This window comes from Mustelus asterias, chromosome 20 (genome assembly GCF_964213995.1).
Source record: "Mustelus asterias chromosome 20, sMusAst1.hap1.1, whole genome shotgun sequence".
Classification (NCBI taxonomy): Eukaryota; Metazoa; Chordata; class Chondrichthyes; order Carcharhiniformes; family Triakidae; genus Mustelus; species Mustelus asterias.
In genome coordinates, this window is record NC_135820.1 from 53096168 (window position 1) to 53119563 (window position 23396).

General features: G+C 40.5%; 1 protein-coding gene across 3 annotated transcripts in view; it reads right to left on the minus strand.

Moving 5' to 3' along the window:
* arfgap1 (ADP-ribosylation factor GTPase activating protein 1) overlaps positions 1-21892 on the minus strand; it is a 39700-nt gene extending 17808 nt beyond the window's left edge. For 2 of the 3 annotated variants that reach the window (XM_078236548.1, XM_078236546.1), the window contains exons 1-6: positions 21726-21892; positions 20380-20473; positions 11849-11913; positions 10312-10421; positions 8885-9053; positions 5006-5106 (exon numbers count right to left, since the gene is read on the minus strand). In XM_078236548.1, the coding sequence (XP_078092674.1) occupies positions 5006-5106; positions 8885-9053; positions 10312-10421; positions 11849-11908 (440 nt within the window). In that variant the 5' untranslated portion in view covers positions 11909-11913; positions 20380-20473; positions 21726-21892. Of the gene's footprint in view, positions 1-5005; positions 5107-8884; positions 9054-10311; positions 10422-11848; positions 11914-20379; positions 20474-21158; positions 21487-21725 lie in introns of those variants that run through there. The other variant, XM_078236547.1, reaches the window with a different exon arrangement.
* Positions 21893-23396: the final 1504 nt, after the last annotated feature.

Consider the following 23396-nt stretch of genomic DNA (forward strand, 5'->3'; position numbering starts at 1 on the left):
AAGGTTTCATTTTCTGTTCTGGCTGGCAGCAGTTTAGTTTTAGAAGGGACATCAAGCTGAAAAGAAGAGTCTCTCTCTCTCTCCCATGGTTTTGAAAAGTCTGCTTTAGCTGAAAGCAAGGCTTCTTGCCTTCCTGGAGTAGAGAATCTGCTGTTGGTGGCTCAACCAGAGTCTCTCCCTGGTGTTCCGGGAAGCTGTTCTGACTCCAAGCCTGTTTGTGTATGCAGCATTGATCCAAAGGACTCAGTCCCAGTATCATGTGAGCATTAGTCTTTGCTGTGTTAAACCTGTGGAAAGGGTGTTTTTGTCTATAGGAAATTTTGTTTGATTGGAACAGATATATGAAGGCTTATACTATATAACCATAATTGCTTTTTTCTCTTGTTTGTAATTGGTAAAAGTTGTTCATTTTCTTCCATACATGTTAACTGTACTCTTAAATAAACTTTGTTTGATAAAAGCTCCCTAGTTGGTCAGTAGAATCATACCCGAGGTGAAACATATCATGCTTATCCTAGCCAAATTCAAAATGCAAAACTTTATGATTCAGGCGGGCTTCATAAAACAGTTTCTGACCCGAATTATAACACCAGAGCCTTTGCAATTTCTACCCTCACTTTCTCCAATAACATAGGATGCATCTGGACCAGAGAATAGCCAATCTTTTAAGCACTTCTATCTATTTTTACTCCATCTAATAGTACTACTGTCTCCTACATTTGTAGCATCTTTTTCTCCAGCGAAGACACATGTAAAGTGTTCATTTAGCATCTCAGCCATACATTCTGTCTCCTCAAGATTAACGCAATTGTGGACTCTAATTTGACCCACCCTTCTTTTGACTGGCTTTATAGTATTTGTGTTAGAGAAACGATTACATGGTGGCAATATCACTGAACTAATAATATAGAGAGATCCAGGCTAATACTCTGGGGAATATGGGCTCAAATATCATCATGGCAGCTGGTAGAATTTAAATTTAATTCACAAAAAAAATCTGGAATTGAAAGCTAATCTCAGTAACAGTCATCATGAAACTACCAACTATCATAAAAACCCATTAGGCTCACTGAAGTACATTAGGGAAGGAAATCTGAAATCCTTACCTGGTCTGGCCTACATTTAATTCTATATCAACAGCAATGCGGTTAACTCTCTGAATGGCCAGGGCCATTCGGTTCCTGACCCCTTAAATAGCCTTGATCCAAACATGGACAAAAGAGCTGAACTCAAGAGGTGAGTTGACATCAAGGCAGTATTTGAACAGAGTGCAGCACCAAGTAGCCATAACCAAACTGAAGAAATATCATAGTGGGGTGGAGGAGCAGATATCTGGGGGTACAGGCAAACTGAAGTCAATGGGAATAAGGCAGAAAGCTCTACACTGTTTAGAGTTGTACCGAGCAAAAAGGAAAATGGTTATGGCTGTTAGAGATCAATCATCTCAGTATGGGAACATCACTACAGCAGTTCCTCGCAATAGTGTCCTAGACCCAATCATCTTCAGCTGCATCATTGATCTTCCTTCCCTCCAGCATAAGGTCAGAAATGGGGAAGGTTGCAGATAATTTCATAATGTTCAGTATCATTTGTGACTCCATAGACACTGAAGCAGCCTGTGCCCATATGACAAAAGTGGCAAGTAACATTCATGCCACATAAGTGCCAGGCAATGGCCACCTGCAGCAAGAGAGAATCTAACCATTGCTCCTTGATATTCAATAGCAACACCATCATTGAATCCCCCACTATTAAGATCCTGGGGGTTACCATTGACAAGAAATTGAACTGTGGCTGACTCCTTAAAGCCCATCTGCCATCTACAATGCACAAGTCAGGAGTGGGATGAAATACTCTCTACTTGCTGGATAAGTGAAGCTCCAAAAACATCCAAAAAGCTTGACACCATCCAGAACAAAGCAGCCTCCTTGATTGGCACCCCATCCAACATTCACTCCCTCCACCACCGACCCACTGTGGCAGCAATGTGTACCATCTACAAGATGCATTGCAGCAACTCACCAAGGCTCCTTTGACAGCACCTTCCAAACATGTGACTTCTACCACCCAGTGGACAAGCTCTGTAGATTATGGAAACGCCACCACCTGCATGTGCCCCTTCAAGTTGCATATAATTTTGACTTGGACCTATATCACCATTCACTGTCATTGAGTCTAAAATCTGGAACTCCCTACCTAACAGCACGTGGGTGTTCCTGCAGTACATGGATGGCAGCAGTTCAAGAAGACAGTTCAACACCATATTCTCAATGCGATTAGTGGTGCACAATAAATGCTTATCCAAGCAGCAGTGCTTGAACGAATAAGAAAAATCTCCTTACTGCACTCTGAAATGGCCTCGTAGGCAATTAAGCTCAATGCAATTAGGGATGGACAACAAATACTGCTTTGCCAGTGACACCCACATCCATACATGTTTGTGTGTGTCTGCTTTTTGAGTTTCCTTTTATGTTAGCTGCTACTCTATTCTCATACTTTGCCTTTGGTCCTTTATTCCCTTTTTCCATTCAGCTTAGCTCTCCATTATATTTTGAACCTTAGATTTGTTATTATGTAAATGACTTGTATTTATTGAACAATTTACCATTGTCTCTCAGGAACATTGGAAAGTTCTTCAAATACAATTCATAGGTGTCCAGATCACCAACAACTTGTCCTGGTCCCCCCATGCCAACGCTATAGTTAAGCCAGAAGACTAAGGAAATTTGGCATGTCAGCTACGACTCTCACCAACTTTTACAGATGCACCATAGATAGCATTCTTTCTGATTGTATCACAGCTTGGTATTGCTCCTGCTCTGCCCAAGACCACAAGGAACTACAAAAGGTCGTGAATGTAGCCCATTCCATCACGCAAACCAGCCTCCCGCCCATTGACTCTGTCTACACTTCCCGCTGCCTCGGCAAAGCAGCCAGCATAATTAAGGACTCCACGCACCCCGGACATTCCCTCTTCCACCTTCTTCCTTCGGGAAAATGATACAAAAGTCTGAGGTCACATACCAACTGACTCAAGAACAGCTTCTCCCCTGCTGCTTCAGACTTTTGAATGGACTTACCTTGCATTAAGTTGATCTTTCTCTACATCCTAGCTATGACTGTAACACTACATTCTGCACTCTCTCGTTTCCTTCTCTATGAACGGTATGTTTTGACTGTATAGCACGCAAGAAACAATACTTTTCACTGTATGTTAATACATGTGACAATAATAAATCAAATCAAACTAATCAAATCAAAGTGTGGGCTTCAATGCAAATAGAGCAGATACTTTTAACTTCTTGTTTTAGTCAGAAAAAGGGTCCAAGAAGAATTAACGATGGGATAGATGTAAAGACAAAGAGACACAGAGAACATAATCAACCAAAGTCCAAATGCGAGAGCTAACCATAGATTAGTTCTGGATGTTAGGTTTTATGAATCTCAGTCATAGGAGAAAGGACAGACAATAAGAGTCCAAATGAAGTCATCCACAAATCCAAAGTCTGAGTCAATACAACATACTAATTGGAAAATAAGTATCCTATAATGTGTTAAATCAATTTGGTCATATACAAAAAGCAGGCAAAAACCAATCATGTTTTCTTTGATTTCTTTCGATTTCCATCGTTAGCTTCTGATTTAATGATTGTGTTGGAGGCAGAACAAATTTGGACATTATTAGGGGTTGACATTGATGTGCTCATAACCATTTATCTTGGTAACAATGTACTTAAGAATTCTTAAGTACATGTTAGGGAATGATACTGATCCAAATGTAATTAAAAACAGGAGTCCTAGAATCACATTGTAACGTTGAGATGTAACAAATCATCCGAGCTTAACTTTCTGACTTAAAATATTTTTTCCACTGTTAGCATCAGTTCAAAAAGATTGAATTTTTAAAGTTTTTCAGAGGGCAAAGGTAGCAACCAATTGCAAATATGAAAACAATAAAACTGTTACTCATGTTAATTGTGGTTGTTTTGAAATAACGTAAATATTCCATTACCTAAATGATCAAAGCCATTGATAAAGAATTTTAAGCCAATGAAGATGGTCTTTGTTGATTTCAACTAATTTTGCTGAAATAGACATTGTGGATTAATTAAACCATGAAAGATGTATTGTGGAGGGGTAGGAAAGGCCCTCTCACATTCTCTTTTACACGTAAACAGAAATGGTAAGCTGCATTTATATGTCAGCAACAAGAAGATGTCTACATTTTAATAATCAGAACCAGTTTGGCTTTGAAAAGCTTGAAAACGGGTGAACCCAAATTTAGTGGATTCGTAATGAGTGTCTTTTTTCATATCCAAGGAGCATAAAGTGGCTGTTCTCACAGTGAAACTGTATCCTGTTCATTCATATATTGTGTATAAATTAGCTGCTAGTTTGAAGTTGTGCCTCACCTTGGTAACAGTCTGATTTAATCAGCGTGTTGTAAAGGGAGAACGCGCGAGGCAAGACATGATACATTTCAATGACCGATATATAGGAACAATCTGTTACAATTCCAAGGTCATGGTTTTAGGAAAATATTGAACAGAAAAAGGATGCACCCAAGATTGTTGAGGATTATGGGTCCACCTAATACGGTGACTGATGACACTTCGTCCTAGAACAAAAAAAAAATGACTATATGAAAAATCAGGCTGATCAGGGTTTGGCAACTGAGAATTACTCATACTTCTGCCCAAGTTCAATTTGTTTATTGGGAGTCATTGGAAATCTGGATCCGTGGGCAATGTTGTAAACTATACCAATCAAATGTCATTGTTTTAATTTCCTTTGCATTTAATGCGGCTTTGATTTTAATAAAATAACTATTTAAATGTTGGTGTCAAATCACTGACATATGATGTCATCATTGTCTACATGTGGCTTGGCCACTGAGTAGATTAAAAAAGATGATGTGACCTCATCACGTCTTAGTTACATATTATCTGCAACAATGGAATACTAACGTTGGATAATTTATTTTAAAAAAGAGATGTCTAAATACCGATGAGTTGAAGATATAGATACTTTAGGCTGTGGTGGAGTCCAGTTCTGAGCTTCTGACGTTTCAATGGACCATTCTCTACCATCAGCTAAGGTAGCAATCTGAAAATCAATAAGAAAAATAAGTATATTAGTGTTGTCTCAGAATGACAGATGAGACAGTTAGCAATTTTTTTACTCGTAATTTTAGAACATAATATGGATCTGGAGATTTTTTTTAAACTACATTGATATGAATGTGTACATTGTTAATGATGCAGAAACTAGGTGGTTACCAAGAAACAAGTTGAAAACGTAAGCTGAACCCCAACCTCCAGTATTTGCTCAAAGTAACAGAACATAAATAAGGTGCGACACAGAAATGATGCAAAAACATTGTTTTTACAACAATGAGATATTTTAAAATTTTAATCCCAATATTATATATGCATAAGGTAAAACTCAAATAGATCTATAAATATGCTGCAACTGTACAGAACCTTGGTGAGACCACATTTGGAATATTGTGTGCAGTTCTGGTCACCTCACTATAAGAAGGATGTGGAAGCGCTGGAAAGAGTGCGGAGGAGATTTACCAGGATGCTGCCTGGTTTGGAGGGTAGGTCTTATGAGGAAAGGTTGAGGGAGCTAGGGCTGTTCTCTCTGGATCGGAGGAGGCTGAGGGGAGACTTAATAGAGGTTTATAAAATGATGAAGGGGATAGATAGGGTGAAGGTTCAAAGACTATTTCCTCGGGTGGATGGAGCTATTACAAGGGGGCATAACTATAGGGTTCATGGTGGGAGATATAGGAAGCATATCAGAGGTAGGTTCTTTACGCAGAGAGTGGTTGGGGTGTGGAATGGACTGCCTGCAGTGATAGTGGAGTCAGACACTTTAGGAACATTTAAGCGGTTATTGGATAGGCACATGGAGTACACCAGGATGATAGGGAGTGGGATAGCTTGATCTTGGTTTCAGATAAAGCTCGGCACAACATCGTGGGCCGAAGGGCCTGTTCTGTGCTGTACTGTTCTATGTTCTATGTTCTATCTCCCAAAAAAGTTTCTAAATGTTCTTTACATAAAATTGTGGGAAAAGTCCTTGTCGTAGCTATTTTCTGAATTGATTAAAATTCTTGCTTGTTTGGTTACTAATTGTTAATCCAAGACACATGCAAAGTGCTCATCTAATCTCAAGTTGTGGATCATTTTGCATCACGAATGAGGAGAGATTAAACAGTTTGGGTTTGTACTTGCTGGAGTTTAGAAGGATGAGAGGGGGTCTGATCCAGGTATACAAAATTTTAAAAGGGATTGATAAAGTAAATGTAGACCAAATGTTTCCTCTTACGAGGCAATCTAGGACAAGAGGACACTGGTACAGGTTGCGAGGCGGCAGATTTAAAACTGAGATGAGGAGGAACTACTTCTCGCAGAGGGTGGTAAATTTGTGGAACTCACTGCTCCATAGTGAGGGAGATAAAAATATTTCTAAAAAAAAGGAAAGAGGGATATGGGGAACAGGTGGGGAGGTAGATTTGAGACCAGGGAGACATCAGCCATGATCTGGTTGAATGGCAGAGCAGGCTCGAAAGGCTGAACTTGGCTATTTCTGCTCCTAATTCCTGTGTTCCTATGAATATGTACAATATTAATTATTTTAAAGGATATATACATGTTGGCTGTTTGTTATAAAAACACATTCTTTATGATATCCCACTGACAACTTGCTGATGGAAGACACAAGTAAACAAGCTATCAAAGAATTGGCAGAAATGGATAAACATTTAAAGTGGATAAAATGGATACAAAGCACATACATAGGCATTTATTGATCCCAATTATTATTTCTATTTTTCTCCTCTGAAATGCCTTGGGATGTTTTATTACCTTAAAGTAGTTATATATAAATGCAAGTTGCTGTTGTTGCTCTTCTATTATCATAGAATCATAGAATCCCTACAGTGCAGAAGGAGGCCATTCGGCCCATCGAGTCTGCACCGACCACAATCCCACCCAGGCCCTACCCCCACATATTTACCCGCTCATCCCTCTAACCTACGCATTTTAGGGGCAATTTTTTTAACCTGGCCAATCAACCTAACCCGCACATCTTTGGACTGTGGGAGGAAACCGGAGCACCCGGAGGAAACCCACGCAGACACGAGGAGAACGTGCAAACTCCACACAGACAGTGACCTGAGCCGGGAATCGAACCCAGGACCCTGGAGCTGTGAAGCAGCAGTGCTAACCACTGCGCCACCGTGCCATAGAAGAGTATAAATCCAATCACAACGACCCCATATTATCCTCCAATTTGCTATGCTTTATCCAATATTATAACATCCATGCAAATGTCTTAAGCTTAGACTCCCAAACAGCGCAGCAATTTTAGCCTGAGTAGCTGAATCTTTCATATCAGGAGGATCCAAGTTCAATTCCCAATCTGTGCTAATTGGTCTCATTCAGGTGGTAGTTAGGCTTCAGATGAACCTGAACTATCACTCCCAGGTTAGAGAATGAAAAGTATTGGAAAAGGTTTCCCACTCCTGAACACAATACAGCAGCCCCTGTTGGATGTCTGCACACGTTGACAGTAATTAAATGAGAAAATCAGCAGGCAATCAAGCAGGTAGCCAAAGCTATATTCACACACAGTCGAAGCTCTTTGACCAAGATTCCGTAAGGATGACATCCATGAAATTTTCCCCCAGGAAGAAATCTTCTGAAGGAACCTTCAGAAGATTAAGTTGGAAAAACAGATAGACAGCAGCACTAGCAAGTAAAGTGTGATGATTATTTGCACATTTGTTAAAATATTTGATGATTAATTTAAACTCTGATATTTTAAACTCTGATGTTTATGCTTGTCCTTAAAGATTGTTTTCTTGTCAATAGGCTTTTATCAAAAGCAGATGAACATTTTGCTTAAAATCAGGTCACTCCAGTGTCAGATAACAGCAATACATACTTTGTGAACCTTTGGACAGATTAATTCATTTTTTTTTCTTTCCACCGCGCTTTCCTGTGTCTCCCAAAGTATTTCACAGACAATAAATGAAAGAATGACAATTACTCTTTTCAAATAGCACCATGCAATCCTCATAATCACGTGGGATACTGGACAGGAAGGTATGACACTGGACATGAAGTTGTGACCTTGGTTTACTGTCTTATCTAAAGAAGAACATTTGTGGCAACAAAGCACTTTCTCATATTCATGGTTGGAGTTTGGACCCAAAATGTTCTGACTCAAAGGTAAGATTGCTCTCGAGAGCTTTCTTGATACCTAGAAGTTTAACTTAAACAGGTTTTTAATTGTTTTTAAAAAATGGAAGCGCAATACATGTGCTTTCCAGAAAATAAACAACTCATTGACATGCATCTGTGCAGCAAGACTCTGGATGACAATATATGAAAACTCATTATAATCATCATTAACTAGCAACAAACATAATGAAGGACAATTTATGCTTTTAGGCTTATTTTAGTACAAATATTGAGATATGTGATCCATCACGCTTATCTGCCATATATATTATGATCACTTGTTGTATGGCAACTGGGCAATAAACTAAATATGACCAAATGTACCTTAAGAGAAGAGCTGAAGCAAACCTATTCTTTTGAAGATTCTGACATTTTAGAAATAGCCTACACCAAAGAACTGGGATCAGGTTAGAAAAACAAATGAATGAGAGTTTCAGCTAAGCAGTCTAAGGATCTATGCAATGATAAATGAATGAAGTAATAAAGCTTTGCTTAATAAGATTATACATTTCAATCATTGGTAAGTTATGCCTAATACAGTCAAATTGATTTTAAGAAAAAGTCTCTATCTCCATAATTTATGACCACTCAACAGCATATAAATGCCATTATAGCAATAACTATAGTACCTTGTCTCTGTAAAAAGCTGCAGCACGGCTATTATACTTCTCCTGAAGTGACCAACATGAATCATAATCCTGTGACTCCAGAAATTGGCGGAATTTTGCATTGCCTCCAACTTTCATCTTCTCCAACTCTAAATCCTTCCATTTATCCATGGTGACAGACCGTACAAAGCTAGAGGACAGTAGGAAACTATTTTATTTCACCCGTTAAACATACATGCGATTCTCAAAGCTTTTGGAAAAAAAAGTGGCCACACATATTGAAAACAGGGAAGCCTGGTGTGAAATCAACAACATAAAAGTGGCTCCACACAATCACAATTATAGAAACATTAAAACACACAATACATTTGAATTTTGTATTAATTATTCCCACCCAAAACACTAAAACATAAGACCAAACAAACCAAAGGGATTATTTCCAAAAAATGAGATTAGTATAAAGTCTGTTTTCCCAATGATGCAATTAACTTATCTAAATTAGGTTAAATTGGCCTACTATATTAATTCTGATTTCTGGCAAAGCAAATATCTTCCAGACACATGCTACCTTAATGTGGATGAGGCAGAATTGAAGCCCCCAGTTAAGTCAGCTAAGCACAGTTAGCAAGAGTGCTACAATTGCTACCAGCATCCTCAAGGAGGATAAAGAAACAAAATTAATCTACAAAAATATTGAGAGCTAATCCCCTAACAAACTGCTGCTAGACAACATGACAGATGAAGTTGGACATGGGGACAATGGCCTTTCACTTTTGACAGCTATGTTAAAGTTCCACACAAGCTGATAGGTTTTAAGGTCCCCTCTCTCTTAAGGTCTCTGTGAAATACATTTGGGCAGTTCCAATCTGTTTCCCTGTGAACATGGGTCTATGGCAAAACATACCTTTTAGTACTATTTGGCAATCCTACTCAGTGACAACATAATGGCTATTGGGACTAAGTCATGTTGTTGGGATAGAGTTATGGCTATGAAATGCTTGACCCAGAGTATACTTGGTGTACAGGGACCCTGAAATAAGAGTTCCATTCCTCAAAGGCAACATCCCCAACTATGATTTTTACAAAAAAATTAAAATGCTTCACCAAATATATAACACTCACAATATTAACATTTCTTAATATTGAATAATAGTGCCCTCAGTGTCCTAAATGTATTAAATCCGTATTAGGGTATAGTTCAATCATAATGCATCATTCAAGTGGCTATCATCATACGAGTCTCAACACAGCAGCAGATTTTCAACAACATATGAAAGTCCAGAAAGGAGTAGAACCAGGATCAAATTTTTCACTGTACCCAGAGACAACTCTGGCAGTTACAATGGCCCGTATGGCTCAGAATTTCACCAGACAAATCAACTGAGGAATCAATGTTTAACTTCCATTTGGCAGTTAACATTGCTTCTTTTTTTAACCCATGCTTATACCTGAGGTGGACGCCTAGACCTCTGTGCTTTCCTGAGCACTCGAGACAAATCCATATTCCATAGGTCACACTGACCCACTGTGGATTGAAAGCTCCACATTCAAAGCAAATCTAGGAGAGAGAAAATAGACATTATACAAAACATAACACAAATATAAATATAGGGTGGAATTCTCACATCCCACCTGTGGGGGTTCGGTAGCAGGTGGGAACAGAGAATCTATTGGGTGCCAAAAAGTAAGAAACCCACCAGTGTAAAATCATGTTGCAATGCTCCCAATGGCGGGATGGCCTTCCTTCTGACTGGAAGCATGAATACAATTTACATTCATTTGCATCTCATGAATGCTCATTTAAACATCTGGTCGCCGGTGTTTCATTAGGCCTTCCAATCTTGTGTCACACCAGATTATATCAGTCAGAAAACAATTGCTAAAAGATGGCATTCAGAAGATGACCCTCAGATCATATGAGACATCGAAATCAATGCAACAAAGCCTTTCTGCCATTGTGCTGCACTGCTCCTGATGCGCTGAACACCTCTCTGCCCAGGCAGGCCAGTTTCTGCCCTCCGACTCCATTGAGGGCTTTATGGACAGCTGGTGGTACACACCAGTATCTATTTGGAGAGCACTGTGCTGCGGTTCACATGCAGCCAACGCAACGAAAGTCCGGCCAATCTAGTCTGTACTGACTTTCCGAAAATGTCTCCTGCCCAGTCCCACCACCTCCGCCCTGTCCTCATAACGCCACACATTTACCATGGCCAATCCACCTAACCTGCACACCTTTGGACTGTTGGAGCAAATCGGAGCACCTAGAGGAAACTTATACAGGCACGGGGAGAATGTGCAAACTTCACACAGATAGTCACCTGAGGCCAGAATCGAAACCAGGTCCCAGGTGCTGTGAGGCAGAAGTGCTAACCACTGTGTCATCAAACCATGCAATAGAAGACACCTACCTCCTATGAAAGCATATTTTTTCAGTAAAATGATGTTAAATTGCCTAAAATAATTATGCAATAGAAAATATACTAGATTGTAAAACTGTGTACCAATGTTTACAAACAGCACCCATTGTCTAAACAAAAACGTTAAATGTGCTAAACTGAAATTTTTTTTATATTTTGTTTCCACAGCCCCCATTGTTTTAATATACAAAAACGCAAGATAAAATGCTGAACTTTAAATACTTGGGGCGGCACAGTGGCTAATGCTGCTGCCTCACAGCGCTAGGGACCCGGGTTCGATCCCGGCTTGGGTGACTGTCAGTGTGGAGTTTGCACATTCTCCCAGTGTCTGCGTGGGTTTCCTCTGGGTGCTCCGGTTTCCTCCCACAGTCTAAAAGGTGCATTGGTTAGGTGCATTGGCCATGCTAAATTCTCCCTCAGGTGTACCCAAACAGGCACTGGAGTGTGACGACAAGGGGAATTTCACAGTAACTTAATTGCAGTGTTAATGTAAGCCTTACTTGTGACTAATAAACTTTACTTGCAAAACGTTAGGTTATATTAACATTTTCCTGTGGTTACATACATTGTTTTCATCTTGAGTTCTCACTTCTTTGAGAACCCGCCTTGTTCTTGGACTTGCCATATTGTCTAGAAACAAAAAGGAGGAAGCAATTACAATACAGTACATCACTGTTGGATAGTTGCTGTTCAATCCCCGCAGAAAAGGTAAAACGTTGAATGAATACACAACCAAAAATGTCATTTTCAATCTTGATATCAATAAAAAAATAAGCATATTCACAGAATGGCAAGAAGTCACAACAACTTGAAACAAATAGTTGTAAAGAAGCTACAATACTGGAAAACTAAACTAACATATAACACTGGATAAATATAACTGGATAGTCAGTAGTTGTGAAGAGGCATGTTTTGATGTACGCTTCATCAAACTTGAAGCCTAAAAGACAAGTAGGCATTTCAGTAAGATTAAAGAAAGAAAGGGTAAAGAAGGGGGGATAGAGAACCAACAACAATGACAGCGAAGATCATGATGGATTGGAGACTTGAAAATTTTATGGAAAGATCAGTGAGAAAATGAAGCCAGAAGAAAATTTATACAGCTACGGCAATGAAAAACATGGGAGAAAGCTACACAAACAAAAAGAATATAAGGGGAACACAAACAAAAAGAAAAGGGAAAGCTGTAAATATAGGTGTGAAATTACAACAGAAAATGATAGGCCTATTAGTGCAGAAAATTGACAGGGTCAACATGACAGGTTCAAAACTCTGGCAGCATTGCATTCTGATGACCTTGATGTCAACCTGCTTCTCCTGCTGGACCCACACTACAAGCATCTCTTGTAAAACAAGTGGAGATACATCTATAGTGCAAAGTTACTAATGCCAATGTTCAAATTAGAGGGCTACATAGTACACAGGAGGAAAGACAGATAATGCAATTTGTTTTTACAGTACAACATTTTTTTCCCCTCCCTGTCCATCCTTAGATTTTGCTTTGAACAATATTATGAGAGATAATTTTCTGGGTTTATCAGAATTTTTTTCATAACTTATTAAAATTACTCAAGCCAACCACATCCCAAACAATAATGCAGTTGACTACAGCTTAGCTGGATAAAAATACAAAGCAACAAATGCTAAAAAATCAAAAATAAGTGCAGGAAACACTAGAATACATAGCAAAGTCAGTCAGCATCTGTCAGGAGAGCTATGTTATGGCCTACATCTTCCCTTTGCAAATGCTGATTAACCTGCTGTGTAGTTCCACCATTTTCTCTTTTTATATTTTTGGCCAAACACAGCTTAGCTTAATTGGTAATACCGTGAGGTTATGGAATCAAGCCCAGTGCCATGATTTGATCAAATCATCTATTTTGACAATTCAATGCGGTACTGAGAAAATGTTACATTCTCACGGGTGCCAGGCAAAACATTAAATCATCTACATCTCAGATTGGAAAAATACAGTTCATCTGAGCTCTGAACCAACCTTGCCCACGCAATCAACATCAGGCAAAAGAAAACAGATTAGTCAGTCATTCATGTCATTGCTGTCTGGGACCTTTGTGTACAAATCAGCTGCCAACCTTTCTTGCAATACTAGTGAATGTACTTCAAACAGTAACTCATCAGTTGTGAACGGTTTTGGGACAACCTGAGAATTTGAGATGGTACTATGCAAATGCAATTTTTAAAATTCCTTTCAAAGCTTTGAAACTGAGCTGAGAAGGAATTAGTCCAGCATGTCACAAAGTTATACTATATCGCTAAGCACAAAAGGAGATCCATTCTGTATCTTTACTTGAAGCTTGTACTGAAGGCAGAAATAGTGTGGCACTGCTGATTCACAGACTCACCATTTCTGCACCTTAATGTTGTATTCTAATATACTGACAGTCTTGCTGTGAATGTACGACAGAGCTTTGAAGCCTACCTTTGACATTGGATTGTGGTGACTAATGTGCTTACATTGTAATTTTGACACATTTGAGGAGCATAATTGGTATGCTTCAAATGCATAGATAAGCTATTACACTGGATTACATGGGGTATCCAGCACAGAAACAGCCCATTTAACCCAACAATTCCATGCTGATGTTTATGCTCCGCTCAAGTCTGCCCCAGCTTTTATCTAAATGTACCATTGTAACCATCTATTTCCTTCTCCCTCATACGTTTGTCGAACTTCCCCTTAAATGCATTGATACGATTGACTTCAGCCACTCCCTTTGGTAGTGAGTTCCACATTCTTACCACTGGGTGAAGAAGTTTCTTCTAAGTTCTCTACTGGATTTCTCAGATGCCTATTGATGGTTGTTAGTTATGCTCTTCCCCACAAGAAGAAATATGCTCACTATACTCACTCTATCAAATTCTTTCATAATTTTAAGGACCTATATTGTCACCTCTCGGCCTGTCATTCCTTTCCTGATATGTATACCTATGCATTTCTGATCTCATCCTCCCTCATCTCTCCATCCATCCCTAGTAAAAAGCACAGCAAAATACCATTTCGGCAAAGATTCTGCAAGTTTATGTTGAGTCATCACAAATCTGAAAAGCTTCCTAGAGTAGCTGAGCAACACAGATCAAGATGTTCTCAGGAATCGGTCCCAAATTTGATTCCATATCTGTACTGAGTTTGAAAATCTCAGCCAAGGCACCAACTGAGTCACAATGACTTGTGTTGCCAAACCCAGGACGATATGGAAAATCTGGTTTAGCCAGGATACACACATCCTCTCCCATTGTCAATTCGCCTGCCAACAAATCAAGGTTTGTATAAAAATAATGGATAGAGGTCTCGAGGTCCAGGGAATTTATCAACTTGTCACATTAATTTCTCCTGTACCTTTTCTTTACTCATATTCATTACTTCAAGTTCCTCACTCTCATTGTGTCCTTATTCCCGGCTATTTCCAGTACAGAGAAAAGATTTTCATCTACAAACTGCCTTGCACCACCACAGGATGTCCCAAAGCATTTTACAGCCAATGAAGTACTTCTGAAACACAGTCACTGTTGTAATATAGGAAATGGAGCAGCCAATTGTTATGGAGCAGTGTGCTGTTATTTGTCACTTATATTAATCATTTGGATGAGAATATAGGAGGCATGGTTAGTAAGTTTGCAGATGACACTAGGATTGGTGGCATAGTGGACAGTGAAGAAAGTTATCTCCAATTACAACGGGATCTTGATCAATTGGGCCAGTGGGCTGATGAATGGCAGATGGAGTTTAATTTAGACAAATGCAAGGTGATGCATTTTGGTAGATTGAACTGGGACAGGACTTACTCAGTTAATGGTAGGGCGTTGGGGAGAGTTACAGAACAAAGAGATCTAGAGGTACATGTTCATAGCTCCTTGAAAGTGGAGTCACAGGTGGACAGAGTGGTGAAGAAGGCATTTGACGTGCTTGGTTTCATCGGTCAGAACATTGAATACAGGAGTTGGAATGTCTTGTTAAAGTTGTACAAGACATTGGTAAGGCCACACTCGGAATACTGTGTGCAATTCTGGTCACCCTATTATAGAAAGGATATTATACTAGAAAGAGTGCGGAAAAGATTTACTAGGGATGCTACCGGGACTTGATGGATTGAGTTATAAGGAGAGGCTAGATAGACTGGGATTTTTTTTCTCTGGAGCGTAGGAGACTGAGGGGTGATCTCATAGAGGTCTATAAAATAATGAGGGTCACAAATCAGCTAGATAGTCAATATATTTTCCCAAAGGTAGGGGAGTCTAAAACTAGAGGGCATAGGTTTAAGGTGAGAGATACAAAAAAGTGTCCAGAGGGGCACTTTTTTCACACAGAGGATGGCGAGTGTCTGGAATAAGCTGCCAGAGGTAGTAGAGGCGGGTACAATTTTGTCTTTTAAAAAGCATTTAGATAGTTACATGGGTATGTTGGTATAGAGGGATATGGGCCAAATGCAGGCAATTGGGATTAGCTTAGGGGTTTTAAGAAAGAAAGAGCGGCATGGACAAGTTGGGCCGAAGGGCCTGTTTCCATCCTGTAAACCTCTATGACTAACTGCAAAAGACAAACTCCCACAAATAGCAATGAGGTAATGGATGGTTACTCTGTTTTTGTGATATAAATTGAGGGATAAATATTGGCCAGGATACCAGGGACCCAATGGGTCTTCAAAAGTGTGTCGTCATGGAATTGTCTACATCCACTTAAGAGGACAAATGGAGTCTCAGTTTCATCCAAAAGGTGGCAGCTCTGACATTGCAGCATTTCCTGAGTGTGCAATGGAATGTCAATCCTGATTTGTATGTTCAAGTCCTGGAGTGGGACTTGAACCCAGAACTTTCTGCCTCAGAAATAAGTGCGCAACCAACTTTTTAAAAAAAAAGTTGGTTCATTTATTAGTCACAAGTAGGCTTACATTAACAGTGCAATGAAGTTACTGTGAAAATCCCCTAGTCGCCACATTCCGGCGCCTGTTCTAGTACACTGAGGGAGAATTTATCACAGCCAATTCACCTAACCTACACATCTTTGGATTATGGGAGGAAACTGGAGTGCCCGGAGGAAACCCATGCAGACACGGGGAGAATGTGCAAACTCCACACAAACGGTGACCCAAACCAGGAATCGAACCTGGGTCTCTGGCGCTGTGAGGCAGCAGTGCTCACCACTGTGCCACCGTGCATAGCTAAAGAACTTAAGTGTTTATTGAATTGGGGGCAAGGTTGGGTAGATCACCGCACTGCAGCATCTCACCATGTAGGTGGGTCACCAGCAGGACAACCTTTACCCATTCAAAATTTCCTTTGACACAAGGCAGCAAAGGTCTGGGCAACACTGCAGCCTGATAGGTTCCTCACTTATTAGTTGCCATTTGAGTATAGTTTAGCACATATTTGTGTCCTCCGATATGAAAACAGATACAATAATTTAGAATCACTGAATCCCTACAGTGCAGGAGGCAGCAATTCAGCACATCAGGTCTGCCCGACTCACCAAAAAAGCATCTTACCTAGACCTACCCTTCTGCTCTATCCCCATAAGGGTTATGGTGCATTTTATCATGGCTAATCCACTTAATCTGCATATCTTTAGACACAAAGGGGCAATTGGACTGTGGGAGGAAACATGAGCACCCAGAGGAAATCCACACAAGACACAGGGAGAATGTCTGTGTGGAGTTTGCACAGTCACTCAAGGCTGGAATCGAACCCAGGTCTCTGGCGCTCTGAGGCAACAGTGCTAACTACTGTGCCCCCCGTCATTTCATTGGTCAAATAGTGTACCATTTGATGTGATGTCTCTGACCTCACCATGCCATTATTTGCATTCCAACAAATCATGGTGCAAAAAATGAGGTGAGGACAAAAAATTCAATTTGCAGCAATGTACTGCTCCAAAAGGTTCTGGGCCAATAATTATCTACTCAGAATTACCTTTGGTCTGTATTTAAATTTACTTTTATCTATTGAGTTTTAATAATGTACTTCAATCAATAAAAGTGAAAGGACCTCAACTTCTGCTGTCATGTTATCTTTTCTGGTCTCTCTCCCCCAGGATTTTGTTTAGTTAACATTTTAATCAGTTAAAATAACTTAAAGTAGAATCAGGCATTCTTGAACTTTTCATACATATTACCAGAGATCAAGAAATAATTAAGAAATATTGATTGTTTCGTCAGTTGACACAATAGCATCATTGACTGTCATAATCAATCCACTAAATTTACATTATCGAAAAACATCAAAATTAACTATGGTTAGTTAAGTAACCATACTTAATGAATTATTAAATACAACTGACAACAGCTGTATGATAAATTTGATTATTTGCAATCAATTAATTCTTAATGCAATAGCTTTGACAGCCTCAGTTTAACAGACCAGTCATATTCTGAAGCTTAGTGATAACTGGTTTCACTGAATCAACTTCCCCAGTCCATTTCAGGATGTCTCACTTCCTTTGGTGCCTTGCTGAACTCGTAATCTGGTGGTTTATCCATCCTGCCACAATAGCCCTTCTCAGCAGTTTCTGTGAACCTTGTTGATTCGAGCAGTTGTATCTGGCATTTCTGATTAAAGTGGATCCACTTGCCACTGCATATATCACCTTCATCCCACACCAACATGCACATGCTTTTCTGCCATTTGATAAGCAGAGCAGGACCGGACACAAGCAGCTGAATTGTAGAATTTGTGGGAGTGTGGAAGACCAGAAAAAAGGTATTAAAGTATTTAAATCTAAAGTAGACAAAAGCTTGGACGAGGATCGGGGAAGGACTGATTTAGGGGTGCAGGCAGGTTGTACACATAAAACAGTCAGACCTAAAAATAGATAGGACGTAAAATTTGAACCTCAGCTTGTAAGAGTTGTGCCAGGTTCAATCTAAATAAGTGGTCATACAGGGAATTCACTCAACTGATAAAGGAACACAAAATTTGTGCCACTTCAGCATTTTCTACGCATTTCCAATCAATCCCCCTATTTCTTTAACTTGTATCTCATTTTGCATCTATCAGGCATTAAAATGTTAACAGCTCTGTATATAGTTCTCCTAACATTTGCTGTTCAATATCCCTTCAGTCTGCTTTCTGTTTTGCCTTCAGCATTTAAAAGGCCTTTGACAAAGGCATTAATTACATTCCTTATGACTACAATTGAAGGAAATCATTCCTTGCCTCCCCAATTTTTAAATTTCTTTTGGTCTTGACTGATGACTTCGTCTAATCCTTTTCCTCAAACCATCTTCTCACGGTTCTACAATTTCACCTGCAACCCACAACCTCTTCTCCACATTTGGCTGGTCAACTTACACCATTGGCCTAGAAATTGGATATCAGAAGCTAGGCAAAGCACAATGCATGTACCTAAAATGGTTAATGTCAGGACATAGGAGCAAACTGGCCGGTTGACTTCATTCATACACTATCGCCGATGGGCAATACTCACCAAAGGTCTAAGGTGGGGGTGTTGAGAAATGAGAGAGAGGAGGAGGAAGTGTGTGTATTGGATTAGCTCCTGTGTATTTGATAAAACTGTCCTTATCTTGCATAACTCACACTACATTCACATCATGGTACAATTAAAAATAACGAATCATTCCCAACATCAACTAACCAAAGTAAAACAGTCATTACTGTAGAAAATGTTTATTAATAAACAGCGTTGTCAGTATAGCACGCAAGAAACAATACTTTTCACTGTATCCCTTTACATGTGACAATAATAAATCAAATCATAAATAAATATTGTAGCATATCAATAATAATGGAAATTTGATGGTGGGTGGGGAGAAATCCAATGACCAAAAAAAATCAAAGGGTCTCAGACTCTCTAACACCGGGGAATTCCAGGCTGAAAACTTAAGCCTTAGCCATGTCCAAGGTTCAATCCTTGTCCTTTCCTTTACTTGACCATGTGCTGCCACATGAGACATTATTTGGGCAATGAAGTCCACCTATACCATCACAGCCCATCTCAAAGCACTATTCTCAACTGCATAATTATTACTGTGCTGTGCCTCTCGGCAAATTATGCTTTTCCAATTAAACACAGACTGGATTGAAATCAATTTACTCCTGTCAGAAATGCCACATTCAACCCTGGATTCGACTCCGTCTCTGGATGAGTGTTCAGGAAGAACCCAACATTTGGAAACTTCAGTGCATTTTTTTAAGCCTGTAATGAACTTCATAGGAGCATACCATAGCCATGCCTTGTTACACCTTTGCATTTGCCAAACTCCTGTTTCATTGATATCCTCTTCTCTGCTTTTGCCACCTTAAATTCAACACATTCCACCATTACATGAGTCTCACTACATCCTCCTCCCAGCTCCCCAAACTCTTCCCTCTTCTAACTTCCCAAACTGGTTGGAGTCATTTCAGTCATAGAACATTACAGCGCAGTACAGGCCCTTCGGCCCTTGATGTTGTGCCGACCAGTGAAACCAATCTAAAGCCCATCTAACCTACACTATTCCAATACCAGTCGCACCTTTACATTCTAGAATGTAATCCCGGATTCCATTCATCTCAAACTTTTTCAACCATACTTGAAGTGATACCAACGAGTGAAGGAAAAGTCTTAACCACCCCATTTTGTGAAGTACTTTTGGGTGCCTAGTTGCATTAAAGATACAATATAATTGCAGGTTGCTTTTAAGAGTGGCACCACAGCACAGCTCTACTACATGGATGTGACAATAAAAAACAAATCCAGTATATGTAACCCAACACAAGGTTATTGCAGCACAATGATTTACCAGTTGTGATTTAAACAGAAGAGGCATGAATTATGTTAAAGGCACAATGTTAAAAACCCAAGACACTTTATTAAGAGATAAGGAAAACTGACAGAGCCATGAAGCAAAAGTTTAGGAGTAACTTAAAAAAGTGGCCAAAAAATTAAACCTTGGAATGAAAGGAACACAAAGGCAGCTATACCATTTAAAATAGAATTAGACATGTATCTAAAAAGGAAAGACATAACATGAATTGAAATTACAGTAGACAGCTCCAGGTGAAGAGTTAATACCAGCACAGGCATGTCAAATGGCTGCCTTTTATGCTTTAAAGTTCTATAATAGTAGGTAACAGATCACATACATTTTTGCTTGGTTGTAAAGGATTCACTCTAGGATGTCATTTCCAACTTTGAAAACAGAAAAGGGTAGAAAATCTACTGCAGTTCATTCAAAATCTGTAAAAAAAACACAATCAATATTTCATCCGAATTTTCCATCAGCCTTTTATTCAAGATAGAGTTGGGTGGATTTTTGATGGACAAAGGAGTCAAGGGTTATGGAGGTAGGACAAGAAAGTGGGATTGAGACCATAATCAGATCAGCCATGATCTTATCGGATGGCATGATCTTATCGGATGGCAGAGCAGGTTCAAAGGGCCAAATGACCTATTCCTGCTCCAAAGTCCTCTGTTCCTAACTGATCTCCAACATTACAATTTCGCTTTAGAATTGCCAGCATTTGTGTTGAAGGCCAGTCTAACAGTCCAAATCAAAACTACGAACCTGGACATTTCTATTTACAAATGCTCGTGGAACTGCTGTGCAATTTTGATTTGCTTTTAACACATTTCAATTCTGCTCTGGTGCAAACGTGGCACAACAATTATGGTCTCCGGCTTCATCAAAGTGGAAGGCTTCCAGACTGAATGAGAGAGAGGACAGGCAACGGGCTCCACTCGGTGAAGGTGTGTGTGTGGCCGGCAAAAGCCTAACCGCTGGAGCCAAATGGTGAAAACGAGAGTGAAAGATCAGGATATGGCTGAACAGCAGCAGCAGCCGCTGCCCTCTCCCTGATCACAGAGTTAGAGACAGAGCTAAACCTCCTCTCCTCCTGAGCGCAGGGAGGGAAATGACCCTTACCTCTCCCTGAACATAGGGCTAGAGTTAGAGCTGAACCTCTCCTCTCCCGGAGCAGAGCTAGAGCGCAGGGACAAAGCTAAATCTCCTCTCCTCCTCCTGGATGCAGGGACAGAGCTGAAACTCTCCTCCCCCTGAACATAGGGCTAGAGTTAAACCTCTCCTCTCCCTGAACATAGGGCTGGAGTTAGGGCTGAACCTCTCCTCTCCCTCGGTACAGTGACAGAGCTAAACCTCCTCTTCTCCTGAGTGCAGGGACGGGCTTGGGCTGACCCTCTCCTCTCCTCAGCACAGGAACAGAGCTAAACACCGGCTCGAGGCCTCAGCCGGCAAGTACAACCTAACTTTTAGTCCTCAGCCCGATTGACAGGCAGCCGCCGCCGACCAATCAGAACCGCCGCTGCCCCTTCTTCGGCCAATCAGGTGCCGTAGATGGGGCGGGACGTGGCCGCCAGCGCGTTAGGTTGAGATGACTCGCTTACCGGCGGTTTTATTTCCCCCCTCGCAATCCCCGCCCGCCGACAGACAAGAAAGAAAGACTCAACCGCCAAAAGCCGCCCAGTCAGTCACCTCTCAAAAAAGTCACCGCTTTCGGTAGCACCGGATCCGCCGTTCAAGGAAAGGAACAAAAACAACGACGCGCCGTGTCGGAAATGAGAAAGAAGCGAGTCTGAAAACTGCCTCAGGAAGAGGCGGCCGCCATCTTGAGGACGTTGCATTTACAGAGGCTTTTGGGTAAAGTGGCCTCTGCAAAGTTGCCTGATGATGTGTAACTGGGGGTGGAGGTGTGTGTATGAGGTGTCAGTGATGAGTACATAAGATATCCAATAATACACAACAGGTACATCAACATTTACATTAGCTCCTCCCTGTCTCAACCCATTTAAGATCAACATTTCTGTCAATAAATCTGCTTAGGATTGCTGCCAAGGGTGTTTACAAATAAGGCAGTTACAATTTGACCCATATGAATACAGATCTAGGAATTGCAAGTCTGAAAGCCCAAAAACAAAACTTGATGAAAAAAGACACCCAGCACATCCTTGACAAGACCGAAGACTTAATAATGAACAAATTCTTTGGGTTGGGCACCTCGAGGTGGGCTGAAGGCAAAATGCTGCAGATGCTGGAATCTGAAACAAAAACAGAAAATGCCTGGAGAAACTCAGCAGGTCTGATAGCTCTATTCTCTCTGTGGAGAGAGAATAGAGCCAATACTTCGAGTCAGGATGGCCCTTCATCAGAGCTCACAGTGGGCATTAGACTTTTTTTTTCCACCCGCAGCTTGAAAAATGTTAATACTGTAACTTGTTGGGCGTGCCGAGCTGATAGTAGTGTGATGAGGACAACCGGAATATTGAGCTTTGTCCATCCTGTTCACAGAATTAACAACTTGCATTTGCGAATAGCTCCTTTAACAAAATAGAACATTCCAAGACAAATTCCAGAAACATTCTCAAACAAGAATTGACTTCAAGCCAGATAAGTGACCAAAAACTTGGACAAAGTGGTAGGATTTTTTTTTTAAAGTATCTTCAAGGAGGGGAGAGAAGAAGGGAAGTGGAAAAGTTTAGCAAGGAAATTCCAGCGCTGGGGTTTAAGGGGCGGCACGGTGGCACAGTGTTTAGCACTGCTGCCTCACAACGCCAGGGACCGGGGTTCGCTTTCCGGCTTGGGTCACTGTTTGTGCGGAGTCTGCCTGTTCTCCCTGAATCTGCATGGGCTTCCTCTAGGTGCTCCAGTTTCCTCCCACAGTCCGAAAGACGTACTGGTTAGATACATTGGCCATGCTAAATTCTCCCTCAGTGTACCTGACTGGGCGCCGGAGTGTGGCAACTAGAAGATTTTCACAGTAACTTCATTTAACCGCAAGCCTAGTTGTGACACTAATAAATAAACTTTAAGTGATCACAGGTTTGGATGCCAGTGGGGAATGATTAAAATCAGGGATTCATAAGAGAAACATAATTGGAAGAGATAACCTTGGAGAGTTATCAAGCTGGAGGAGGTTACAGAGCTAGGGAGGGGTGAGGCCATGGAATTAGCAAACAAGGATAAAAATTTTAAAACTGAGGCATTGCCAGATAAGGACCCAAATGCAGGACAACAAATTTTGGGGCTGGAATCTGCCTCCTGCCATCAGTGGAATTTGTAGCAGGCAGGGTGAAACATATGGCAGGGAGCGAAAAATTGGTTTCCCAATGTTGAGAAACTAGGTCAGGATCAATCTCTCCCGACATT